This window comes from Calliphora vicina, chromosome 3 (assembly GCF_958450345.1).
Source record: "Calliphora vicina chromosome 3, idCalVici1.1, whole genome shotgun sequence".
NCBI classification, from domain to species: Eukaryota; Metazoa; Arthropoda; class Insecta; order Diptera; family Calliphoridae; genus Calliphora; species Calliphora vicina.
The window spans coordinates 698,101-720,500 of NC_088782.1; the positions used below are offsets into that span (position 1 = coordinate 698,101).

The following is a 22,400-nucleotide window of genomic DNA, read 5'->3' on the forward strand; positions in this document are numbered from 1 at the left end:
TCATGATTCTCGGTGCTGCCTGCTGTTGTTGGTGTGTTCGATTGTATGTGTATTAAAACGCAATTAAGCGACAGCAACAGCATGTTTTCATTTTAGTCTCTTATTTTGATTTTGGTTAAGGAAAATTTTTACATGGAATTCTTTGTTTATTTTGATTTGGAATTTCCTATATTAAAAAGTCTGTAGTGTAATTAATACTTACATCGTCCAATTCTATTTTGTCATCATCTGAATCACGGGGATTTTCATCCTCGTGTAACTCAAGAACAAAGAGTTCATTAGGGTCACTCACGTCAGCCATTTGTTGCAGCAGATAAAGAGAATAACGTGGAGTGAAGGGGAAAACACACGGTGAAGCAATCACCTCAACAAAGAAGTCGCTGTGACAATTTTCTGTTTCTTCGTTTCGCTTGCTTTTGTTTTTTGTGTTTTTGCTTCTTGTCTCCGTTTATAGCAGCAGCGGAGATTCAAAAACAAATTAAATCACTTTTTTAAATGCGTGCGCAGCTAAAAAGCTGCTTCTGTCTGCGCCTTTAAAGACCTTGAAGACAAGACAAAGCTCTAAATAGATTAGTTGTTTGATTGTCCCAGACAGCTAGTCAGTCAGAAAGGCTGATCACCAAAATGCCAATGTAATCAATCAGTTAGGCAGACTGACAGACGATTAGAGATGTCCAGAGCAGCTTGCGAGCAAAATCAAGCAAGCTCGTGGCAGAACACACTACACAATACACACAAAAAATATTTTAGAGACAAAAAAGCACACCAAACTCCCGTCCGTATGCAGAACTTTGTACAATTAATTTCCGTATGTAATGGTTAATAAGTTTGTTACAATTATCAATTGAGTATAACAAATAATTTTTTATAGAGCCAACGCGTTTATTTTTCAGTTAAATCTTTTTTCCTTCTGTTGTTATAAATAAAAATTTCACACTAATGATGACGAACGAGCGAACGAAACACGAGGAAATTTTGTGTTGCCATACGCATAACTTATACATTATGTTGCCACTGCATACCTGTCATGTTAGAGTTGCCGCTTTCATGGAATTAATCCATAAAAACAAAAAAGTTTTTCCTACAACACAATATATATTATAATTTCTTTTAATTTAATACCACCGATTTGAGAACAACAATTTTTGTGTATTTTTCGAAATAATGTGGCTTTCTTTATTCACAAAAACATTTTGTGTGTTTTCTTTGCATTTATCGGTTTTGCTTTGGCATTTAACATACACACGGTTTTTTGTGTGTATTGTGGCTCAGAGAATCAAGCCGACCTAAAATATTTGCGTCGTCTGGACTATTTTCTTCCGGCGGCGGCGGCTTTTATTAACCAAAACTACGGCGGTTTTAACTCGATTAACTTTTTTATAACCAATTTTGCACTTATTAGTATAACGCTTGATTTTTATTAAGTCCATGGCTTAGAATGTATTATCTTTGGGCAGATTTCAATAATTTGAATGGCTAAAAAACCTATATGCATACTTTATTATTATCGATGCTACCCATATTATCTCATTCCAACAGCCAGTTGCTCAGAAAACATGTTTTTTTCCTTTCTATAAATTAGAGCAAAAAAAGTATATTTTTAGTTTTAGAAAAATTGGGACATTCAGAGTTGTAAATGCATTTAGTTGCATGAGTTTTTGAGATAAACAGTTTTTGCTAAGCTGAAAAATTTTATTGGTAAACAATTCGATTGTTTTATGAATTTTATATAATGTATAAAAATTGACATGGCATAATCATTAAAATCAAATGCATTATTAAAAATATTGATAAATATATTTTGTTTGTTGGAAAAGAATCTAATGTTGCCGTATTTGAGTCAATATGTGTTGAAAACTAAAGACTTGGCATCACTTTGTTATAATTAAAAATATCTGTGTATATAACAAAGAATACAAAGTGGTAAAAGTCAAACAAAACGAAGGCGAAAATAAAAAAAAAACGAAAATATCAATTATTAATAATTGTTCCATAGAAAAAGAAGTTCAACATTCATTACTAAACAAAACATCTTATTATATGATTTTTTGTTGCTTTGATGCGATAACCATAGATAAGAGAACGTAAAAATTTTAAAATACTTAAAAATAATATACATTTATCGGCAAATCGAGCGAGTCAATCAATATGTCACAGGAAGAGGCTACACCTGTTAATCCAAATGATTTGAAAGACCTAAAGGAACGAATGAAGTTAATAGTAGACGCCGACCCAAAGCAATATCATAATGAATATTCATTAAAACGCTATTTAAGAGCATTTAAAACAACTGATGAAGCATTTCAAGTAAATTTTCTTTAATATCCTTGTCTAATTATTTCCTTTAACTTCCGTTTCCTTGGCAGGCTCTACTTAAAACCAACAGATGGCGCGAACAATATGGAGTTGAAAATTTGGAAAATCTGCCAGATTTACAGAAACACAGTAATAAAGCTCGAGTTTTAAGACATCGTGATTGCATAGGTCGGCCTGTTATTTATATACCGGCCAAAAACCATAATTCCAGCGACCGTGATATAGATGAATTAACGAAATTCATTGTTAAATGTTTGGAAGAGGCCTGTAAGAAATGTTTTGAAGAAGTCACCGATAATCTATGCATTGTGTTTGATTTGGCGGAATTTAATACATCCTGCTTGGACATGCAATTAGTAAAGAATATGATTTGGTTGTTGAGTAAGCATTACCCGGAACGTTTGGGCGTGTGTCTCATAGTCAACTCTCCGGGCCTCTTTTCTACCATCTGGCCATTAATTCGTCAATTAATTGATGATAATACAGCAAAGAAAGTTGTATTTGTAAATGATGAGATTGATTTGTGCAAATATTTAATACCTGATATTTTGCCCACAGATATGTAAAGGAAACAACAAAAACAAGGTTATTTGTATTAATAGCAGAGCTTTTAAAGAATGAGTATATCTTCAACGTATATGTTGAATTGTAATAAATACCTACACATGTGAATTCAAAAGAATTTCATTTGCTAAAGTTTTCCGTTATTGACACTGTAGTACCTATATGATTAGTCACTGCTTAATCGTTTAGTTTATTATCATCTATATTTGGATTATTTTATTTATTTTCTTTATTTTATACTCGATTCATTCATTCGCTTTTCTAATAGTTTCTATTAATTTTTATTATCAATTAAACATTCCTTAAAATCTCTGACTTACACTAAAGTACATGCAATATGCTACAATATTGTTTTTCTTGTTTCTAACAATATACATACAACCAGTTTTGTACCTTAAATAATCTACATGTTTCATGCTAAAACTTAACGCATTCCCATATTTGAAATAGAGATTATGTAGAAACCTAACTAATAACATAATTATATATATATAAAGCAAAAGATCCCCGTATAACAACTAAACCAAGAACTGATTTACTCAGTAAAATTACTTTAAAGCGTCTGTAATCTAATCTATGTGTGTATCTACATAATAATATTATTGTATTTGTTTGTATGTATGTTTATAGATGTATCTATATTAAAATATATTTGTTATCTATATATTATATGAAAAAAAAATAACTATTGATGTTTATTTGTGTAATATTTAGTTTGGACATATTTGTGCAATAAACTGCTTTTAATGAGTGCAACAACAATGTTAAAATTAAAAATAAATATAAAATTTTAAAAACAAATATGAAAAATATTTATTGTTTATTGTTATGATCGTAATTAGGTGACTTCTGGTCATGTTATTATGAAATTGATCAAATATTTTTGATTCACTGAATATGTTCTGCAGTTGGAAGGAGTTTGAATATTTGTGAATAAGCTACTTTCGCTTTTCGTGAATATATTAGAATACATTAAAAAAGCTGTAATCATTTATAATACATATCCAAAGATTTAGATCTAATATATCACTAGTGCACCAAAAAATACAATCTTTCATAACATATTGGATCACTTCCCTCCTATGACAAACGCGTTTTAAATTCTTTGGTGTTATACCAAAAATGAAACTACTTAAGGTTGTGTTTTACCACCAATTCGTAACGACGAATAAAACTCTTCTTATCATACAGCTAATATTTGAAGAGTCTATTACAATTTAAAAGATTCAAAAATTGTTTATATATTTCAACATTTATTTAATTGTATGATGCATTATTAATAATAGTAGGTATATTTATGTTTAAATTTTGTTACGTTATAATAAATATAATATTGTATATTGTAACCATTTATATTAAAAAAGTAAACACCATTTTCCTTAATTTCGCTTCAATTGCTAAATAAAAACATTTCCATATAATTATTTTACATTTCCATTACAATAATAAATGATGCATCAAAAATATATTACGTACAATTTTTTTTAATTTAGAAATGAAAAAGTTTATTTTTAAATTTTAATAAATGGTGAGGCGAAAAACAAGGTGATAAAAAATGAATTAAAGACAATTTAAAGCTAAAATATTTATTTATCTTAAATCAAATGATCAAAAAATCTATATAAAAACTTGCATTAAATGGTTGCTGTTGTTTGTATTTTTATAGTTTTATTTTAGCCTGCTAAGGAGGAGCAATTCTATTATTTATTTAAATTGTATTTGTTTATTGTTTTGAAACAAAAAAACAATTTGATTGGTTTATATAATACACATTGTGTGTGTGTGTGTTCGATAGCTAATAATTCGATGATATACATTTACGTCTGTTCTTTTGCATCTTTTCAATATTCTCTTTGATGGGTGTACGATTGTAGAACCCTTTAACAATTGTTGTTACTGCTAAAACTGTGGCAATAAATTGATTAATTGATATTTCCCAATCATCAAAGTCTAGTGAACTATTGCTACAACTAGTATTTTTACTGGATTTCTGGTTGTTTGATGTTAAAGTCCCATCTCCACCTCCATTATAACGTGCTTGTCTCAATTCCTCTTCTAAATCCACAAATAATTTTGTAGTTGTTAGTGGTTCACATGGGGTAGTAGGATTTCCATTCGAATCAGGCTGTAAAGAAATACATAATATTATTATTGTAAAACATTTCTCCTTTGGAGGCTGAAAAAGATGACCGAAAATGAAGAAGACTAATGACATTTATCAGATGAACATTTAACAGCAATATACATTTTGCAAATATGAATACAATTGCTGAATTCATATTAGTTTATGAACACGAAGTTAAATTAGTTACCATATATAAATGATTCTCGTATGTATACTTAGAGATGAAGATAAATAAGTATTCAAGATTTATGAATTAGAATAAATATATATTTACCTCTTCATTGCCACCCAAATTCAGTTGCGTAAAACTTTCCAAACTGGAATCCTTTCTTATATTGTCCTTGCCCAACTCTAAAAGATTTTCATCTGAAATTAAAAACATAATTGTATTTAAATAGATCATTTGCATCGGTAAAATATAGCTTAATATAGACTTGTATTCAAAAATGGGTTATTTTAAATAGAAACCTCAAGTCAAGACGTAAACTAAAAACTTAGAAAATAACACGAAATAAATTCTGGTCGAATTATATTTCACATATTTTTAACAACAATAAATCGAATTAAAAATTAATTAATAAAGCCATTATTTAACAAGTTATATACTAAAAAGTTATTAAAAATTTATAATTCAGAAAAATTACTTAATATGACGAGTTATTATTACGGTTCCATCCCTGAAAAGGAAACCATCTTTTCTTTTTGTGAAAAACAGTATTTTTTAACATTCTGAACACAATAAGTCTTTTTTTTACATGACATGTAAAGTGAAGTTTTGAGGAACCAAAATTACAACATATAGATATCTACGGTGTAAAAAATACCCAGCAGATAAATTTATAAATAAAAATCAATATCTACGGTTAAAAATATTCGGCTGCCATTGTGAAAATGGGTTTAAAAGTATGTACTTACAAGCTTGATTCATGTCTGCATCAGTTTTGCCCAGAATTTCTGCTAAACTTCTCCACAATATTTGGAAATTAGTCTTCTTCATATTCGGTATATTCTTATTAGGCGAACTAGCATCATCTGGCTGATCCAGAAGATAACGTAAACTGCCCAAACTTTTCGTATCGGTATTCGAGTCAGTACGATCTCTTTTGGCATTTGTGTTTACTATTAGATCGCTGATTTGTGAAAAGTTTGATATAGTTTCGACATTTAATTGTGGTGGTGTAACTTTAGCAGCACCCAGATCGGATATATCGGAAAAGGTATCTATGGATTCAAAACGACCTTGCTGTTTCAACTGTGCTATGGTCGACGAACCATTTTGAGAACGAGCAACACCGGCCATTATGGCTGTGGCACCGCCACCACCAGGTGTGCTATTTTCGTCTTCTGATAGATCCACATAAAATGTCGATGTTCTAGCATTGACAGCCATTGATGAAGCATTTGAGGCGCTAGATAAATTGGGTGTCCTTAAGATGTCCATAAAAGTATTGCTTGTTATGCCTGCTAGTGAATGTAGCTTTTGTGTGGCCGTTATTAAGGCATAATCATTTTCATCGAAATTATTGTCGGTAGGTGATGGTAAGGCCTCGATAGATTCTGAGGGATCATCACCAAAGAAATCTTCAGCTTCGATGGCTTCTTCAGCATCATCTTTAGTTTTCTTTTTTGGATTTCTTACTTGTTCGATTTCAACTTTAGATAGTAGAGGTGGTAAATGCAAAATATACAAAAGTTTAAGTTTTTCTGTATATTTACTGGAACATACTAGACCCAATGCATTCAGGATTTGCGAGAAATCTAACATGCCAGTACTTTTTTTGTCGGTAAGCTGAAAATAAGAAGATACATTTAAGTGTCAATAACATTTGATTCTACTATTTCTCCTTTTGATTACCTACCCGGAATAACTTTTCAGACAAATCAATCGTTTCACATGTGCGCCATGGTGTCAGCTCATAAAATAATACACGGAATGTATCAAAATCAATACTATATGCCTCAGCACGACTACAGTTGTTGTCGGGAAAACCGAATCGAGGGTGTGTAGGTGAAGGTGATGGCACTAAAATGGGAGATTCACCAATGTGGGCCTGCAACTTCTGAAGATGTGCTTTGCGAAAAGCCATCTTCTCCTCGCGAATAATTCCCAATAACAAGCGTAACTCCTCATTGCTAAAATACATATTGTCCGAGTGGAATTTCACAATGGTTTCCTCATTGTCTAAATCAAATTTTCGCATGGTTAATCGACGATGTTTATTACGCAGCTCCTCTATTCTTTGCAAAGATATATCGCCGAACTTTGTGTAGGCTTCGTGGATTAACGTTTGCACAGACTGTGTGCGTTTGCGTTTGTCATTTGCAACTGGCAGATCGTAGTCGGGATTGTAAATACCTTCTAAGAATTTGGAAAGTACCAGCATGGCCTCGCCATCATCGTTGCAACGTAACAATTTCTCTTTGTTCCATTCCAAAATTTGCAAAGCCACAACAAATATTATTTTAGCTCCATCATAAAAGAAACAATCGATTATTTGCAAAGAACTTTCGTACGATATAACACTGATGAAAATGGTCAAGAACCATGACAGTGATATCATTTTAATGGTACCCAATTCATCTAAATGATGGTGCAGTTCGGGCAGATAATGTTTAACTAATTCATTTAAAACGCCCTGATCAATCTAACCAAAAACAAAAAACAAAAACACAACTAAATAAATTAGATCAAGCTGTAAAGCACTTTTCAGAACATACCTGTGCTCCAACGACTTTATCTTTGTAATAATCGGGTAAAAGACTTTCACACAAACTAGCCAATAACCAAAAGGCATTTTCCTCATCACAAAACAGTAGAAATACTGAAGTTACAATATTCATGGCCTGTGTGTATCCAACTTGCGGATTTCTTAAAGCATATGCCTGTAATACGCGCTTCAGAGCAAACAAGCCGTCATCATTTTGAAAAGCTGGATGTTCCGGCAACGATCGATGCAAATCTCGTTCGATTTCATCGTGCGTTGACGAATGTTTGATACAAGCGGCCTTTTCCACTAAATCCTCATATAGACCAGGATGCATTTCTTTTTCATGTATAGCACCTGAAAATATCATCCATATTTCTTGCCGCAACTTTTCGGGAATACCTTCGACAATGAGATTTATTACAGCTGTAGTACGAAACATCGATACGCCGCGACCATAATCACGAAAATGTGATTCCCAACGAGATAGTTTTTCATCTTGTATACGTTGCATTTCCGGAGTAAATTTTGTTTTAAACGTATTGATCAAGGCTGATTGTTTACTCCATGATATATCATATTTTGGACGTTCACGACTGATGGGACTAAAAATTATGTACGAAATTTCACTTTAAAACATTATCTTCTTAACATGTTATACCATATAACCACAGATTTAAAATAAGCTACTTTATTATAGAAAGTTGAACGATAACAAATAACATACGACTATTAAATACTAATTGTGCCAAAGTTAGAGAATTGATTTGAATTGACCCTACCAGCGTAAAAATGTTACATCTTGAAAATTAAAAAAAAACGTAATAATTTCACAAAAATTTAGATAAATAAATGCATATAACTGTAAAACTACACAATGTACAACTTCAGTTTTGATATAGAATTTGCTTCTTGAATATACATACATCATACATCTTATATATAAAAAGAAATGTACATTTTGATGTCACCACTAACTGCGAAGATCGACCGATTTCAAGGTACATTGGGGATGGTCTGTAGATGGTTTATGTAAAGTTTGCACGAAATCGGCATAGTGGTTCCGGAGATATGGCTGGACCGATTTTTATCAAATTTTCATTGAATCTTCAGATTTTTGATTTTCGGTCTGTGGGCACAGGGGCGTGGTAAAAATCAAATTTTTACACTACATCGCTAATGATTTCAAGGTAAAAAAAAAGTGTAAAAAAAATCCCAAAAAAAAAATTGTCAAAAAATGATTTTTATTTTTTCATTCGAGAAATAAATGCTTTTTTTTCATTCCCAACGATCAAACAATGCTAGTTTTAATTTCGTTGCTTAACATCATTCTAAAAATTGTAATTCACAGTGGTGTACTCTGAAGCGAATGATTTGGTGTAACATGTCCGGTACATACCAAATTTTCATATCGTTCGATAAAACAAGTAGGCCGTTGTTAACATTGTACTATAAAAGTGCTTTTATATTATCAACCGATGATAAAAAAATTTACCAAAGTACAACTAATATAGTATAGTAAACAACGTCGACAAATCAGATTTCGTTCCCGCCGAACTTCTGCCAAATGCAAATGAATATTCAATCCGTTGTCGACAAGGTATTCACAACCAACTACAAAAATTCGGATTGGCTGTGGGAACGTGCAATTTTGGTACCAAAAAATGATGATGTCAACAAGCTCAATGAGCGAATTAATTGAAACTGACTGGCGACACAATGAAATACAAATCGATTGACACAGTAATGAACGAAGAACAAGCCTCAATTATTCTACTGAAACATTGAAGGTTGGATCACAGATAATGTTTCTCCGCAACATAAACGCGCCAAGATTATGCAACGGAACACGATTGACCATCAAAAAATGTTCACCAAATTTAATTGAGGCAACAATCATCGGTGGCAGATTAAAATGCGAAGACGTAATGATTTCAAGCATAACAAAGATTTCCAACGACAATGCATAAGGCCAATCGTTGACTATTGCTGGCTTACATTTGGAAAATTCATGTTTTGTATGTGGTTTGCTCCCGAGTAAATAAAAAAAAAACGTATATCCCCTGTCCTTAAGATGAATTCATAAATATAATGTCCCATTTGCCTTAAATATATCCGTTTCTTTTTTTTAAGGGCAATCATGCCACTGTACTTATAGATATCTGCTACAACTTTGTCAAATGACCACCTCGGTGTTTCGGGTGCGATGTCAGGTCGACACTGTATATTCAAATCGAGATGTAATATAAAACAGAATTATTGTACGGGCTAGCAACGCGGACCGGGTTCAGCTTGTATATATGGGGCATTTCACGTCAAGTGAACCAACTTTTGAAATCGATGTCTTCCGATCGCGATGAAATTTGCACCAATGTTAGTTCTATTGGATAGTAATTCGGACACCATTTTTCAACAAGATAGGTCAAGAACTCTCTGAGTTATAGGAGGTAAAAATTTGACATTTTGGCCAAACAGGTGTTTTTTTTTTATCCATATAACTTATTACCTATTGTTCTTAGCAAAATGTGTCCCAAATAGTTTAGATAGCTATTTATGCAATCTTTCGAAAAAAAAAAATTAAAAAAATTTAATAAAATATTTTTGATTTTTTTTTTAAATCAAAAATATTTTTGACTTTTTTTTTTCAAAATGGGCCATTTTTTTTAAGAAAGCTTAGGTCTTTTCCTAAGCGACCTATATGGTCGCTTAGTGGGATGCGAGTGGGATATCTATCAAAAAAAATATTTTGTAACTCAAGATTTAAAATTTTTGAATTTTTTTGCAAAATCAAAAACTTTGTTGACTTTTTTTAAAAAAATGGACCCATTTTTTAATTTTTTTTTTTTGCTCAGAAGAAAGCTTATGTGTTTTCCTTTAACACCCTTTTTGTCGCTTAGTGGGATGCGAGTGGGATATCTATAAAAAAAATGTTTTGTAACTCAAGACATACAATTTTTTACTTTTTTTTTGAAAAATCAAAAACCTTTTTGACTTTTTTTTTTCCAAAATGGACTCTTTTTTTATTAATTTTTTTTTCTCAAAAGAAAGCTTAGGTCTTTTCCTTTAAAACCTTTTTGGTCGCTTAGTGGGATGCGAGTGGGATATCTATCAAAATAAATGTTTTGTAACTCAAGACAAAGGTTTTTAAATTTGCACTATTTTAATTTTTTTCATATTTGTGTGTAAACCTTAAAAATTAAACTTACGCAGAGAAACTAGACACATTAGCCTTTCCGATGGTATGTAACATACCCAACTAAAATTTCATAGCCTCGATACTGTAATACCCATAATATGTTAACCTCAGGAATAAAAATCACTTTTTTTCTATGGAAATGTTGAATAATTTAATTTTGTTATTTATTTGTAATAATAATTAATTTAATATATAATAATAATAATAATAAAAAGATGAATAATTTAGTAAAATTTAATCTTAATCACAATAGATCAATTTATATAATAACTATTTTTACACTTAATTTATGAAGTTTTTAAATTTTCAAATATCCATACTTTTATCCTCCTTATTTGTCATCTTTATTAGCTGCTTTTTTTTTGTCAATCCTTTCTTGGCGTTATTAGATTCAGCTACTGATTTCGCTGCTGGCTTCTTTTTTGGCTTTGGAAAGAAATCGCATTGAGTAGATGCAGAAAACTTTTTTAATTTGAGTCTTCCATCGACAAGCGGTATGAAAGCATGGTATTGAGCAGTGCCATCGATTGTTACCGCAGCATCGAATCTGCTCTTTAGTGTTTTCAATGTTTCCTCATGATCCTCTTTGCTACTAAAAACTATTTTAGTTTCTTTACAATAATTCTTTGCCCAATGGAATAAAGCAGTCGCATCTAAGATGCGATCTTGATGAGAGCACTGGAGGCTATACTTCGCTGCATTTCTTTTGAGGTTTGCTCCAATACCATCACATGCTCCTTTACCATGAGCAGTAGGATGAAAATGCCACTCAGCTGGCATTCCAAAATCTTTTTCATGAGCTGTAAGATTTGCGAAGCTACTTTTGTTTTTAAAATGTTGACGAGCTCCGTCCGAAACGTAGTATACCTTTTCTACTGTAAATTTTGATTTTAGATAATTTAGTATTATCTTCTGGTACTCATAAACTGCAACGGTGTCATGTTTTAAATCGTCGGATATGATTGCCATACTTTTGTGTTCCAGGTTTTCTTCTTTCATGTAGTAAATAACTACTGTGAATATAGTTGCTTGGTCGTTATTGAAGTGGAATGCTTGTATGGAATCCTGAAGAACATATTTATAGTTCTCTGCGAAATCAAATGAAATAATGAATTCACCAGACTTCAAATGTGTTTTCAAGTCCTTGAAGAATGACCACTGCTCTTTGACTAAAAAGTCATGGGTTCTCAAATTTAGCAATCCTCTACACAGTTCTTCCACAAAATCATCCACATTTAAAATTATGGTTTTCAGTGTGCATCTTTCAGTCTGAAGCCAAGATTCAAATTTTAACTCCTCAATACATTCTCGATCAAAAGAGTTGATTAAATTTTCTTTGATGGATGTGGTTTCCGGGCAATTCGAACATTCACCTAAGTGGCAAGAAGTTGTAGCATTAGGGCACATAGTCAATTTAAGGCAATCGCGGTAATGGTGTAAATCTTCTGATGAATCATCTTTTAAGTAATTTAAGTTGATTTCCTTCAACATCAATTTAACATTTTCATGGTAAATACAAACACATACTGTGTGAGTTCCGCAGCTTCCTGCCAAAACGCAATGTTTTGGCCTCAGTTGTGTAAATTTTGTGAATCCAATTTTGACATCCTCGTATTCAGATTGAAATGTTGCGAATAATTCATTCAGGTTACAGAGAACCAATAGAACTAACATTGGTGCAAATTTCATCGCGATCGGAAGACATCGATTTCAAAAGTTGGTTCACTTGACGTGAAATGCCCCATATATATAATATAATTCAAAAAAAGTCGTTTCGAGAAAAACGGCTTTAAATGTTTTATGACATTTTACTATTTCTTAAATAAATGTTCAACAAATCATGCGATTTCATAAAATCAAACCTGATTTAAATAGTAGATATTAATATCTTTCTAATCTGTATTTAACCCAAATTTTTACTTGTCAAATATACGAGAGGATATGCATTTTGATTTTGACGTTTACAACGAAAAAACACTTGACTCTTTTTTATCTATCTATCTATCTACATATATATATAAAATACAAAAAATGTGTCTACCTATGTCCGTTATAGACTCTGAGACCATCCAACCGATTAGCTCCAAACTGGTATCATTAGAAAGGAAATTTTCTGAATATGGTTTTGGACACCTAAAATACTACATTAGGTCCATTCGGTGATTTCTTAAAGAAGATTTTCGAATTTTCTCATACAAACATTTTTCATCAATATATATAATCTTCAGAATATCCTAGCGGGTAACACTCTGCAGTCAGATTTTTGATTTTCGGTGTGTGGGCGGAGGGGTGTGGCAAAATCAATTTTTTACATTATACCGCTAATGCCATCTATATATGTATATAAAAAACCGCTGGACCGATTTTGATGAAATGTTCAGGGAATCTTCAGAATAGCCCAGAGGATAACACTGTACAGTCAGATTTTTAATATTCAGTCTGTGGGCGCGGGGGCGTGTAAAAATCCAATTTTTACATTATACCGCTAATTCCATATATTTTATAAAACTGGATGTGTGTATGTATGTTCCGTATGAACTCAACCCGATTTTGATAAAATTTTCACGGAATCTTCAGAAAAGCCTTTTGGGCAACAGTGTATGTCAGATTTTCGGTCTGTGATAAACAATTTTGTTTACTCTTGCATATTAGGTGCATGAATAAGAAATTTCCATATGAAATCTACTTTTAATCAATAAAGTATGATGTTAACAAGCTCGATGACCAAATACAATTGAAAGTGTCTGGCGAAACAATAAAATACAAATCGATTGACACAGTAATGAACGAAGAACAAGTCGTCAATTGTCCTACTTAATTTTTGAATTCATTGGAACCAGCCGAAATGCCACTTTTTCCGACACTGTATATTAAAATCGAGATCGTGATGCAATATAAAACAGATGTTTTCTAAAGGCCAGCAACTCGGACCGGGTTCAGCTAGTAACTGATAAAACTACATATATGAAAGACTAAAGAACGGCGCATATTTTGTATTACTCAGTTCAAAACACCCGAATTTTGAGTTATGACGTTGTTGCAGCAAATGAGCGATATATATATATGTATATACAGTGGGGAGCTCAAATGAGTACATGTTTCTATTTTGTGCACTTCTTATGGAATAAAAATAAAACTAATAAAGCAAATCCAAAAATGTTTTCTGTCATTTATTTTATGTTTAATATGTAACAAAATTAATTACAATTCAAAACAAAAAACATCCAGTTCTAAATAAAAAAAACAGACAAAACTAAAATAACTCGCATGTACTCAATTTTGCACCCCACAATAACTTTAGGGAAGAATTGCATTTTTTAAAAAAATGTTCAAAATCCTTTATTACGTAAATAAAATTTTACATGCATTGGCATATTTTCTATCAATTTTTCATTAACTTTTTTTGGAATACTCTCTCTCTCGTGCTTAATCCGCTGTTAAAGCTCGTACAAATTGGTAGGAGTTAATCGGTATTGTTTCAACCGCCAATTCTCGATTCACCAAAAATTCTCAATAGGATTGAACTCAGGACATTGAGCTGATAACTGCATTAATAAGAAATTTTTCTAGGAACACCATTCTTTACGATTTTTGACGTGTGCATTGGGTCACCATCCTATTGAAAAATTACTTCTTCTGCAGGATTTTCTCTTTTATATACAAAAACGTGATGATGAGACTAAAAAATCGGTATGGTGAGTCTGCAAAATACGCAGATGGTTTTCTTTACCCATTATTTCATTGATTCTTTGCATTGGTCCAAGGTGGCACCATATAAAGCAACCCCATATCATTACCGTGTTTTACTGTTTCCTTACTGTATCACCAATTTTGAAAAAATCGGCGAAATAATGAGTTAAGAAGACTATCTGCGTATATTGAAGACTAATCATACCGAATTTATAGACTTGCCATTCCGATTTTGTAGATAAGAGCGCCAATCATGCCGAAGAAGTTATTTTACAGCAGAATGGCGAATTAAAGCACTCATCAAAAACTTTGAAAAATGGTTTAGTGAGCAAAATTTCTACCGAAATAGTGTCCAGTTCGATATACTGACCTCAACACGTAATCATCTTTGTGTTTTTCACATTCATCTTTTGACTTTGTAGATTATAACGCTTATCCTGCAGAAGAAGTAATTTTTCAATAGGATGGTGACCCAATGCACACGTCAAAAATCGTAAAGAATGGTGTTCCTAGAAAAATTTCTTATTAATGCAGTTATCAGCTCAATGTCTTGAGTTCAATTCTATTGAGAATTTTTAGTGAATCGTGAATAGGCGGTTGAAACAATACCGATTAACTCCTACCAATTTGTACGAGCTTTAACAGCGGATTGAGCACGAGAGAGAGAGTAATCCAAAAAAAGTTGATGAAAAATTTATAGAAAATATGCCAATGCATGTAAAATTTTATTTACGTAATATAGGATTTTGAAATTTTTTTTAAAAAATGCAATTCTTCCCTAAAGTTATTGTGGGGTGCAAAATTGAGTACATGCGAGTTATTTTAGTTTTGTCTGTTTTTTTATTTAGAACTGGATGTTTTTAGTTTTGAATTGTAATTAATTTTGTTACATATTAAACATAAAATAAATGACAGAAAACATTTTTGGATTTGCTTTATTAGTTTTATTTTTATTCCATAAGAAGTGCACAAAATAGAAACATGTACTCATTTGAGCTCCCCACTGTATATAATTAATCAAAAAACTCTCTTCTGTACACCTAAAGAGTTATGAGGTTGACGCTCTTTGAGTTTATAAGTTATGAACCAAAATGTAGTATGAAGATAAAAAATTTTGTACAGACTGTAAAAAGGATTTAATTTTATTTAAAAAAAAAGTTAAAAAGAGCCAAATCCGATTCCATTTAAAAACGGTGAATTCTTTAATACCACTTTTTCAACTTTGACAACCTTTATATCATTTATTATTTAAACACACTCAATTACCTCCACTTCATCTTCAGTTTATTTTGAGATGCAACTCACTGTGTGCCGTTATGTGCTCGTTAAATTTTTCATATGAGTATCTACCTACCTATCTATCAATCGTTCTCAGATATTTTTTTAAGAATTTTAAAATAGTCAGTTTTTGTGATATACAGTTTTTGATATATTCAACACCAAGAATTTAAAAATAAAAAAAAATATCAAGTCCAAGATAGCTTTTTTTCAGTATTCAAGACATCTTATTTCTAGACCGGTAAAGGTTTCCAGTCGAAAAGACAATGATTTGAAAGTATAACATTTCATTGAAATGTTTAAAAAGTATTAAATTTATATAGTTTTTGAAATCCTTTACAAACAAATTTAAACAATTTAATTTGACATGATACTGTAAATTGATTTACCCCCATTAATACGTTTTAACTAATAGTTATACTGACAGTTTTCATACAAAAATAATTTTAAACGACTGTATAACTTTTAGTTAGCACCTAACCAGACTTCGTGTTAATGGGGGTAATAAATATTGATTTTTAATCTCTAGAAACTTATACTTACACATGAAATTTTGATAGTAAATCAGTAATTTTTGTTATTAAAATATCACGATCGACTATTTGAGCAAATACAAATGGTACATTTTCTGAAGTTATAATAACAATTTGATTTTCGTAACGATGATTGCCATCGTCCTTTTTCTCTACACTTTTAATAACTTTTAGAGGAATGACCACGCTAACGAAATCTTTGATTTCACTAGTGAAACAAAAGAAATTTGTAGATAAATAAATATTTCCTCCGATATAACGTTTTGAATACGGTGTCCATAAATTAGCTAGAACGTTTGAGGTAAATACAAACATTTAATTGTTTTCAAATTTAAAAGTAGTAGTCATTTGTTAAACTCACCCTTAATAGTGCCATCTATAATTTCGGATTGTGGTAAACGGAAATACACACGATATTCTTCTGATTTCTGACGGGCTGTCAAATCACGGCACAAACCCGGTTTCTTAGAGGTTTTACGACCAAACCGCAACAATAACGATGAATCGTGATCTATGATGGGACTATCGGGATCCTTAAAAATATATATACCAATTAATTTTATAGGGTGTGAGACGAATGGTTATTTTATATTGTATACCTGTATTATTCTTTGTATAGCCATTTTATTTAGTTGTTCTATTAATTCATAGGCCTCTACATAATCAAATAATATTGTAAAATTATATTGCATTTTATTATTGGTTTTCAAATAGATAATATTTGCATGTTTAGATAGCTCTTCGAGTTCTGTGAAACGTATACTTCTCTTGGTCTCCTGACCCAGCATGTACGAATAAAAACTAACATGATTAAGTGATATATAGAGATGTCCTTGTCGTGGTATTTTATTTTTAATATATCTGTAATATGTTTATATGTACGTACATACATACATGCATACATAGATTACAAAATAACATAAAACACTTATTTACTGTAATCTTAAATTAAACAACTTACGTGCATGAATAGTAATTTACTAATTGCTCTTCTTCGGGCATATTGAAGTATTGTCGAAATTTCGATTGCATCACTTTAAAATCAGCCGAATCTCCAGATTCATCTTGATTATTTTGTGTATACAAAGATTTGATTTTACAGATTGTAAAATTTGTAATTTCATCTTCACTTTCCATTTCTTTTAATACTCTAAATAGATTTTGGGATAGCCACTCCCAATCTTTGTATATTTCTGCTTCCGTTATTCCAATAGCAATTTCTGTTAAATTAAACATGTATATGTATATTGTTTTAAAGTTCATAGCAAAGCTGTACATTGAGAATATTTTTACTCCAAATATTTGCAAAGAATTAATTATTTTTAAAAATAAAATTATATTGAATTCCTTTCATATTATTCAAACCATAGAGTTCTTTTCTAGTTTCCGCTCTATTTGTATTTATCTATGATAGAAACTAGGATATTCGTAATTTATATTTATTTATTCAAGAAGGAATAAGTTGTATGTCATTTATTGTGCGGAGAAATGATTTTAAAATAATCATGAAAATCATTATAGTCCGACTTAAATATTTTTTTTTTCAGAACCGTATCTGTTATTAACCCAATCTCCATCCAACATATCGAAAGTTTTAAATTTTAATCAATGGATAGATTTTAGGATTTTTATTATCTTAAAAAAAATCAATTAATTTGTGGTGTTTACTCATTTTTGAGGCTGTGTGTATATGCATACAAATTGTATGTTGTACAATTTTTTTTTATAATTAAATTTATGTACATACAGACATATATGAAAATTTTTAAATATAAAAAATACGAGGGCATTACTAAAAGATTTTGAGATAAGAATAGTTCTTTTTATTATTTTCTAAGCCTAAAATGATAATGAAACCCTGATAACAAAAAAATGCAAACGTATATTTTTACATATGTAGGTTTTCTATAGAAACAAGACTGTTTTGAAACACTTGCTCATTAATTATTGCAAAGCTGTTCTTTTAATAAGAAGAAAAGTGTAGAATATTCTTTGTTTAAATTTTTTACAAAACTAATAGTTTTATAACAAACGTCATAAATTATAAAAAAAATTCAATGAATTCATGAATCTTATCAAATTGAAACATTTGAAAGGGAGAATGAAATACATGTATGTATGTACCAATTAATTTTTTTAGTTTGCATTACTTTTTTCACACAACTTATGTACATATATTAAACCAAGTGTTATATGTAATATAAAAGACAAAATAGTGATTCATTGCTAAATTAAGTGAAAAATTTATTTTATCAATAACTATCATTTTGTTAATATTATAAATTCGTCCTTTTTTTACTCAAACAAGCCACATTTAAGGCTGATGGTTAAGCAAACAAATGTGTATAGTTTTTATAATTTTATGCTTATTTCCAAAAGGCTACTTACCGTAGGATACTTCTGAATTAGGAGTTTGATGTAATATTCGATAAGGGGCTGGTTTCGTATCAAATACACTGTCAAATGTCCCCACCAATAATGAACCAAAACCTCGTGATTCGCCATGACCTCGGCGTTTGTGCAAAACAAAATAATTCGAACGTTTTTCCACCACCCTGTATAGATAATGTAAATAAAATAATTTGTAATAAGAATTAATTAATTACATAAGAAATTAAAGGGCACTAGTTTCAGCGGTTATAAGTTCTTAATGTTGATTAAATATAGGTACACAACTAGCCAACCAGTGCTTCAGGTTCTGGTGAAAAGCCTATGAATTTAACGTTATTGTGTCATTGTAAGCATGTTGTCAATTTCTTGACTACTTTTTACTGCATATCCGTTTCCAATGTAATTTTTAAGAAGAACAAAAAAAATGCTAAGTAAAACTGCCAATTAGGCCCTTTGGGTTTTGAAATAATTAAATAAATAAAAAAAAACAACTGACGTGGTCTTTCTATTAAACTATTTAATTTTACTGATCTCATTAAATCGATTTGATATAATAACGTAGAATCCTGCGCTTTCCCGTTTTTAAAAATTAATAGATAGATCCATAGAATACACAGAAAATTAAACAACACATACATTCTCATGAATAATCAAGTTGTCATTTATGAATATAGCTTTGACAGGATTGTTCACGCATAAAGCATGCGGAATGTCAGATTAATTTATAATGCAAATAATATTATTATTTATTAAAGTTTATTTTTTAAAGACCATAAAAGTTTAAATTAATACCAAAGGAAAAATTACTAAAAATTTTTGTCGTGGCATCAGTATTTGTTGATCTGGATCAAAGAAAAAAATTAAAGTTTTTAAGAATTTTTTTTATCTTTCGACAAAAATAAAATGTTTGTAGTTTTTTTTTGCAAAAATTTTTTTGTTCGAATTTTATTTAAACTTTTCGAAATCTTTTTTATTACGGTTTTACCCATCCAAATAAGCGCAGTTATATATCAACAAATATTTCACGCAAAAGATGTCATTCATTTAAGATTTTCAATGCTGTTGTTTATTTTATGCGATAAATGAGTTCATTTCAAAGATGCTAAAAATATATCATATGTGTCTTTTGCGAATAATATGCAACAAATCTTAAAAACCTTAAAAAGGTCCTTTTTATCCTTTGATCCAGCTCACCAAATAATGAACTTAGGACAGCCAATTTGGGAAACGGTATCTCAGAATGGATCCCACTTTTTTTAATTGGGAACACATCCACAAAATTTTGTTTGGTTTAACCCTAATATACGTACATATTTGGGGGATTCAAACGGTCTCCTATTACGTCGTATTGTCATAATGTCCTAAAATATTTTTTTAGTTTAAAACATGGTACAATCAGTTACCAGGTACAATTATTAGAGAGAGTTTTCATTATTCAACCCTAAAACGTCAAACTATGTGTTTAATTACTTACCTTTTCCAATTTGTTACCGCGATATTTTATACATTTTTAACGTTTTAATTGAAATTAGTACACATTTATTTAATAAAATATAGTTTTTCTTCAATTATTAATGAATTTATGGTTGAAATTGAATTTTTTCGTAACAAAAATTTAAATTCAATTATTTTTTTTAGACATTTTCTTTTGATATTTTTTCATTTTCTTTTGTTTGAAGTTATAGGGAATGTATAATTGAGAACATACTTTCTAATAATTGTACCTTGCTTGTTCTGCCATGGTTTAAACAAATTATGTTGGGTTTCAAACAAAAAAGTTATAAACTAATAAGACTTTTTGAACTATGTTTATTGGTTTGTCATAAAATAACACTTTTTTTGTTTGCAGCACAACAAGAATTTGTTTAAACTAAAAAAATATTTTAGGACATTATGACAATACGACCGTTTGAATCCACCAATTATGTTCGTCTTTATTCGATATCTCGAATATTTTTTTACATTTTTACCATACCTTTAATTTTTTGTTTGGCAATAAAATGAAATGTATCAATATTAAAATGTATTAAAAAGTATTATCACTTTTGTTTCTAATAGTTCGATTTTAATTTATAATATAGTAAAAAAATTAACATTACTGATTTGACATGTTTATTATCAAACAAACCCAATAAGCACAAAATCCCAAAAAAAAATCAAGCACTTGAACATTTTGTTGGAATTTGACTTGAATGCAAATAGAATTATGTTTTAAACTTGAAAAATTAAATATTTTTCAATTCGATATGTACGATGAATCGATTGTTCGACTTTTTTCCAACTAAAAAGTCGATTTCGATTTTTATAGCATAAATTCAACTGTTTGAACAATCGACTTATAGAACCCTACATACATCATTCCCATGACAGCCGGATCTACGCACCGAAATGACCCGAGTTCACTCCGCTACGGGCTGTTAACTCAGCAATTACTGCTGCTACATCAACCCTACATACATATACTAATGAAATTGGAAGACTCGTACAAATAAATAATATTTTTCTTTATATTTCTATAGTATATTTTAGTCCCATATGAAATTAACATTGAAAATTACTTGGTAACTCTACTTATAAAATAAAAACACCCAAAAATTCAATGCTTCTGACTAGAAAAACTTGCCAATGATCTTATTGGAAAAATATAAAGATATTAGCCAATTGTAAACGACAATAACTTACCAAAATGCCGATGGTAAAAGAATTTCTTTAGGTTCTATCCACATTTTGCTTATATGTTTCTTCTTCTATCAAGTTATACAAAAAGTTGGCAAAAACTTAACACAAAGAAAAGTTTCCCATAAACGTTTAATTATCTTCAATTATTAACAATTGACTTTTATTTATTTTCTGCTATCTTTGTGACAGTTTTAACTCTATTATTATGCACTCAAGTTTCGATTCTTTTTTTTGACGATAGCAATGGAAAAAGAAAAATACAACAGCCGTATGATTGTTATTTAAAAATCACAATAATCACTTTTCTATTGGCATTTTTTTGTTTTGTAAATATTACATGTTTTTTCATATTTATTGTATAATACTTTAATTTTACAAGATTTGAACTTTTGTTTATCGTTTAGTTTTAATTTTTATTGCGTATTTATAATGTAAAAATACTTTCTCTCTACTTTCAACTCCACCGCTTTCAAGTAAATGTCACAGAAAATATGTGTAAATCGAAATTAATGAAAAGAATAGCACACAAAAACAACAGTCATAAAATTCTTTAACTTTATTTATGCATTTTCTTTCTTTTTCGCTATTCTTTGTTTTATTTACAGTTTTTTGTTTATGTTTTATCTCTTTTTGTTCGGCTTTTAGCTGAGTGGGAGCAAAAGAGATGACTGAAACAAATGAAAACAGCTGATGAGGATTGTCAACATGTGTGGATGATTTGTGGATAATAAATCGGCACTGAGTTGCCAAATTTTACTAAATTGCTAGAATTCAAATTAAATTGTTTTATTAGCCTTGTATAACAATTATACCAATTGTTTATGCATATGGGGTAAGTATAACAAATAAAATGTATCTGATGTTTGACTTGCAAAAAAATATGCATTTACTTACTTTTTTTATTATTCGAATTTTTTCAAATT

At 30.3% G+C, this 22,400-nt stretch overlaps 3 protein-coding genes across 3 annotated transcripts in view; 1 reads left to right on the plus strand and 2 right to left on the minus strand.

The window, feature by feature from the left end:
* The window catches only part of S6k (Ribosomal protein S6 kinase), a 39,294-nt gene extending 38,394 nt beyond the window's left edge, over positions 1-900 (minus strand). Inside the window, exon 1 of the mRNA XM_065502764.1 lies at positions 203-900. Within this exon, the coding sequence (XP_065358836.1) occupies positions 203-301 (99 nt within the window). The 5' untranslated portion in view covers positions 302-900. The remainder of the gene's footprint in view (positions 1-202) is intronic.
* Positions 901-1,907: 1,007 nt separating this feature from the next.
* On the plus strand, positions 1,908-3,690 carry LOC135953095 (uncharacterized). Its single transcript, XM_065502765.1, has 2 exons — positions 1,908-2,307; positions 2,367-3,690. The coding sequence occupies exons 1-2, from the start codon at positions 2,149-2,151 to the stop codon at positions 2,880-2,882; spliced, it is 675 nt and encodes a 224-aa protein (XP_065358837.1). The 5' UTR covers positions 1,908-2,148; the 3' UTR covers positions 2,883-3,690.
* A 423-nt stretch (positions 3,691-4,113) lies between these two features.
* On the minus strand, positions 4,114-21,973 carry Tbc1d8-9 (TBC1 domain family member 8/9). Its single transcript, XM_065502760.1, has 11 exons — positions 21,481-21,973; positions 18,796-18,962; positions 17,369-17,627; positions 17,007-17,268; positions 16,769-16,940; positions 16,418-16,694; positions 7,724-8,315; positions 6,865-7,650; positions 5,921-6,794; positions 5,280-5,371; positions 4,114-5,005 (listed from the first exon to the last, which is right to left on the minus strand). Exons 1-11 carry the CDS (start codon positions 21,522-21,524, stop codon positions 4,676-4,678), a joined length of 3,855 nt encoding a protein of 1,284 aa, XP_065358832.1. The 5' UTR covers positions 21,525-21,973; the 3' UTR covers positions 4,114-4,675.
* Between the last annotated feature and the right edge of the window lie 427 nt (positions 21,974-22,400).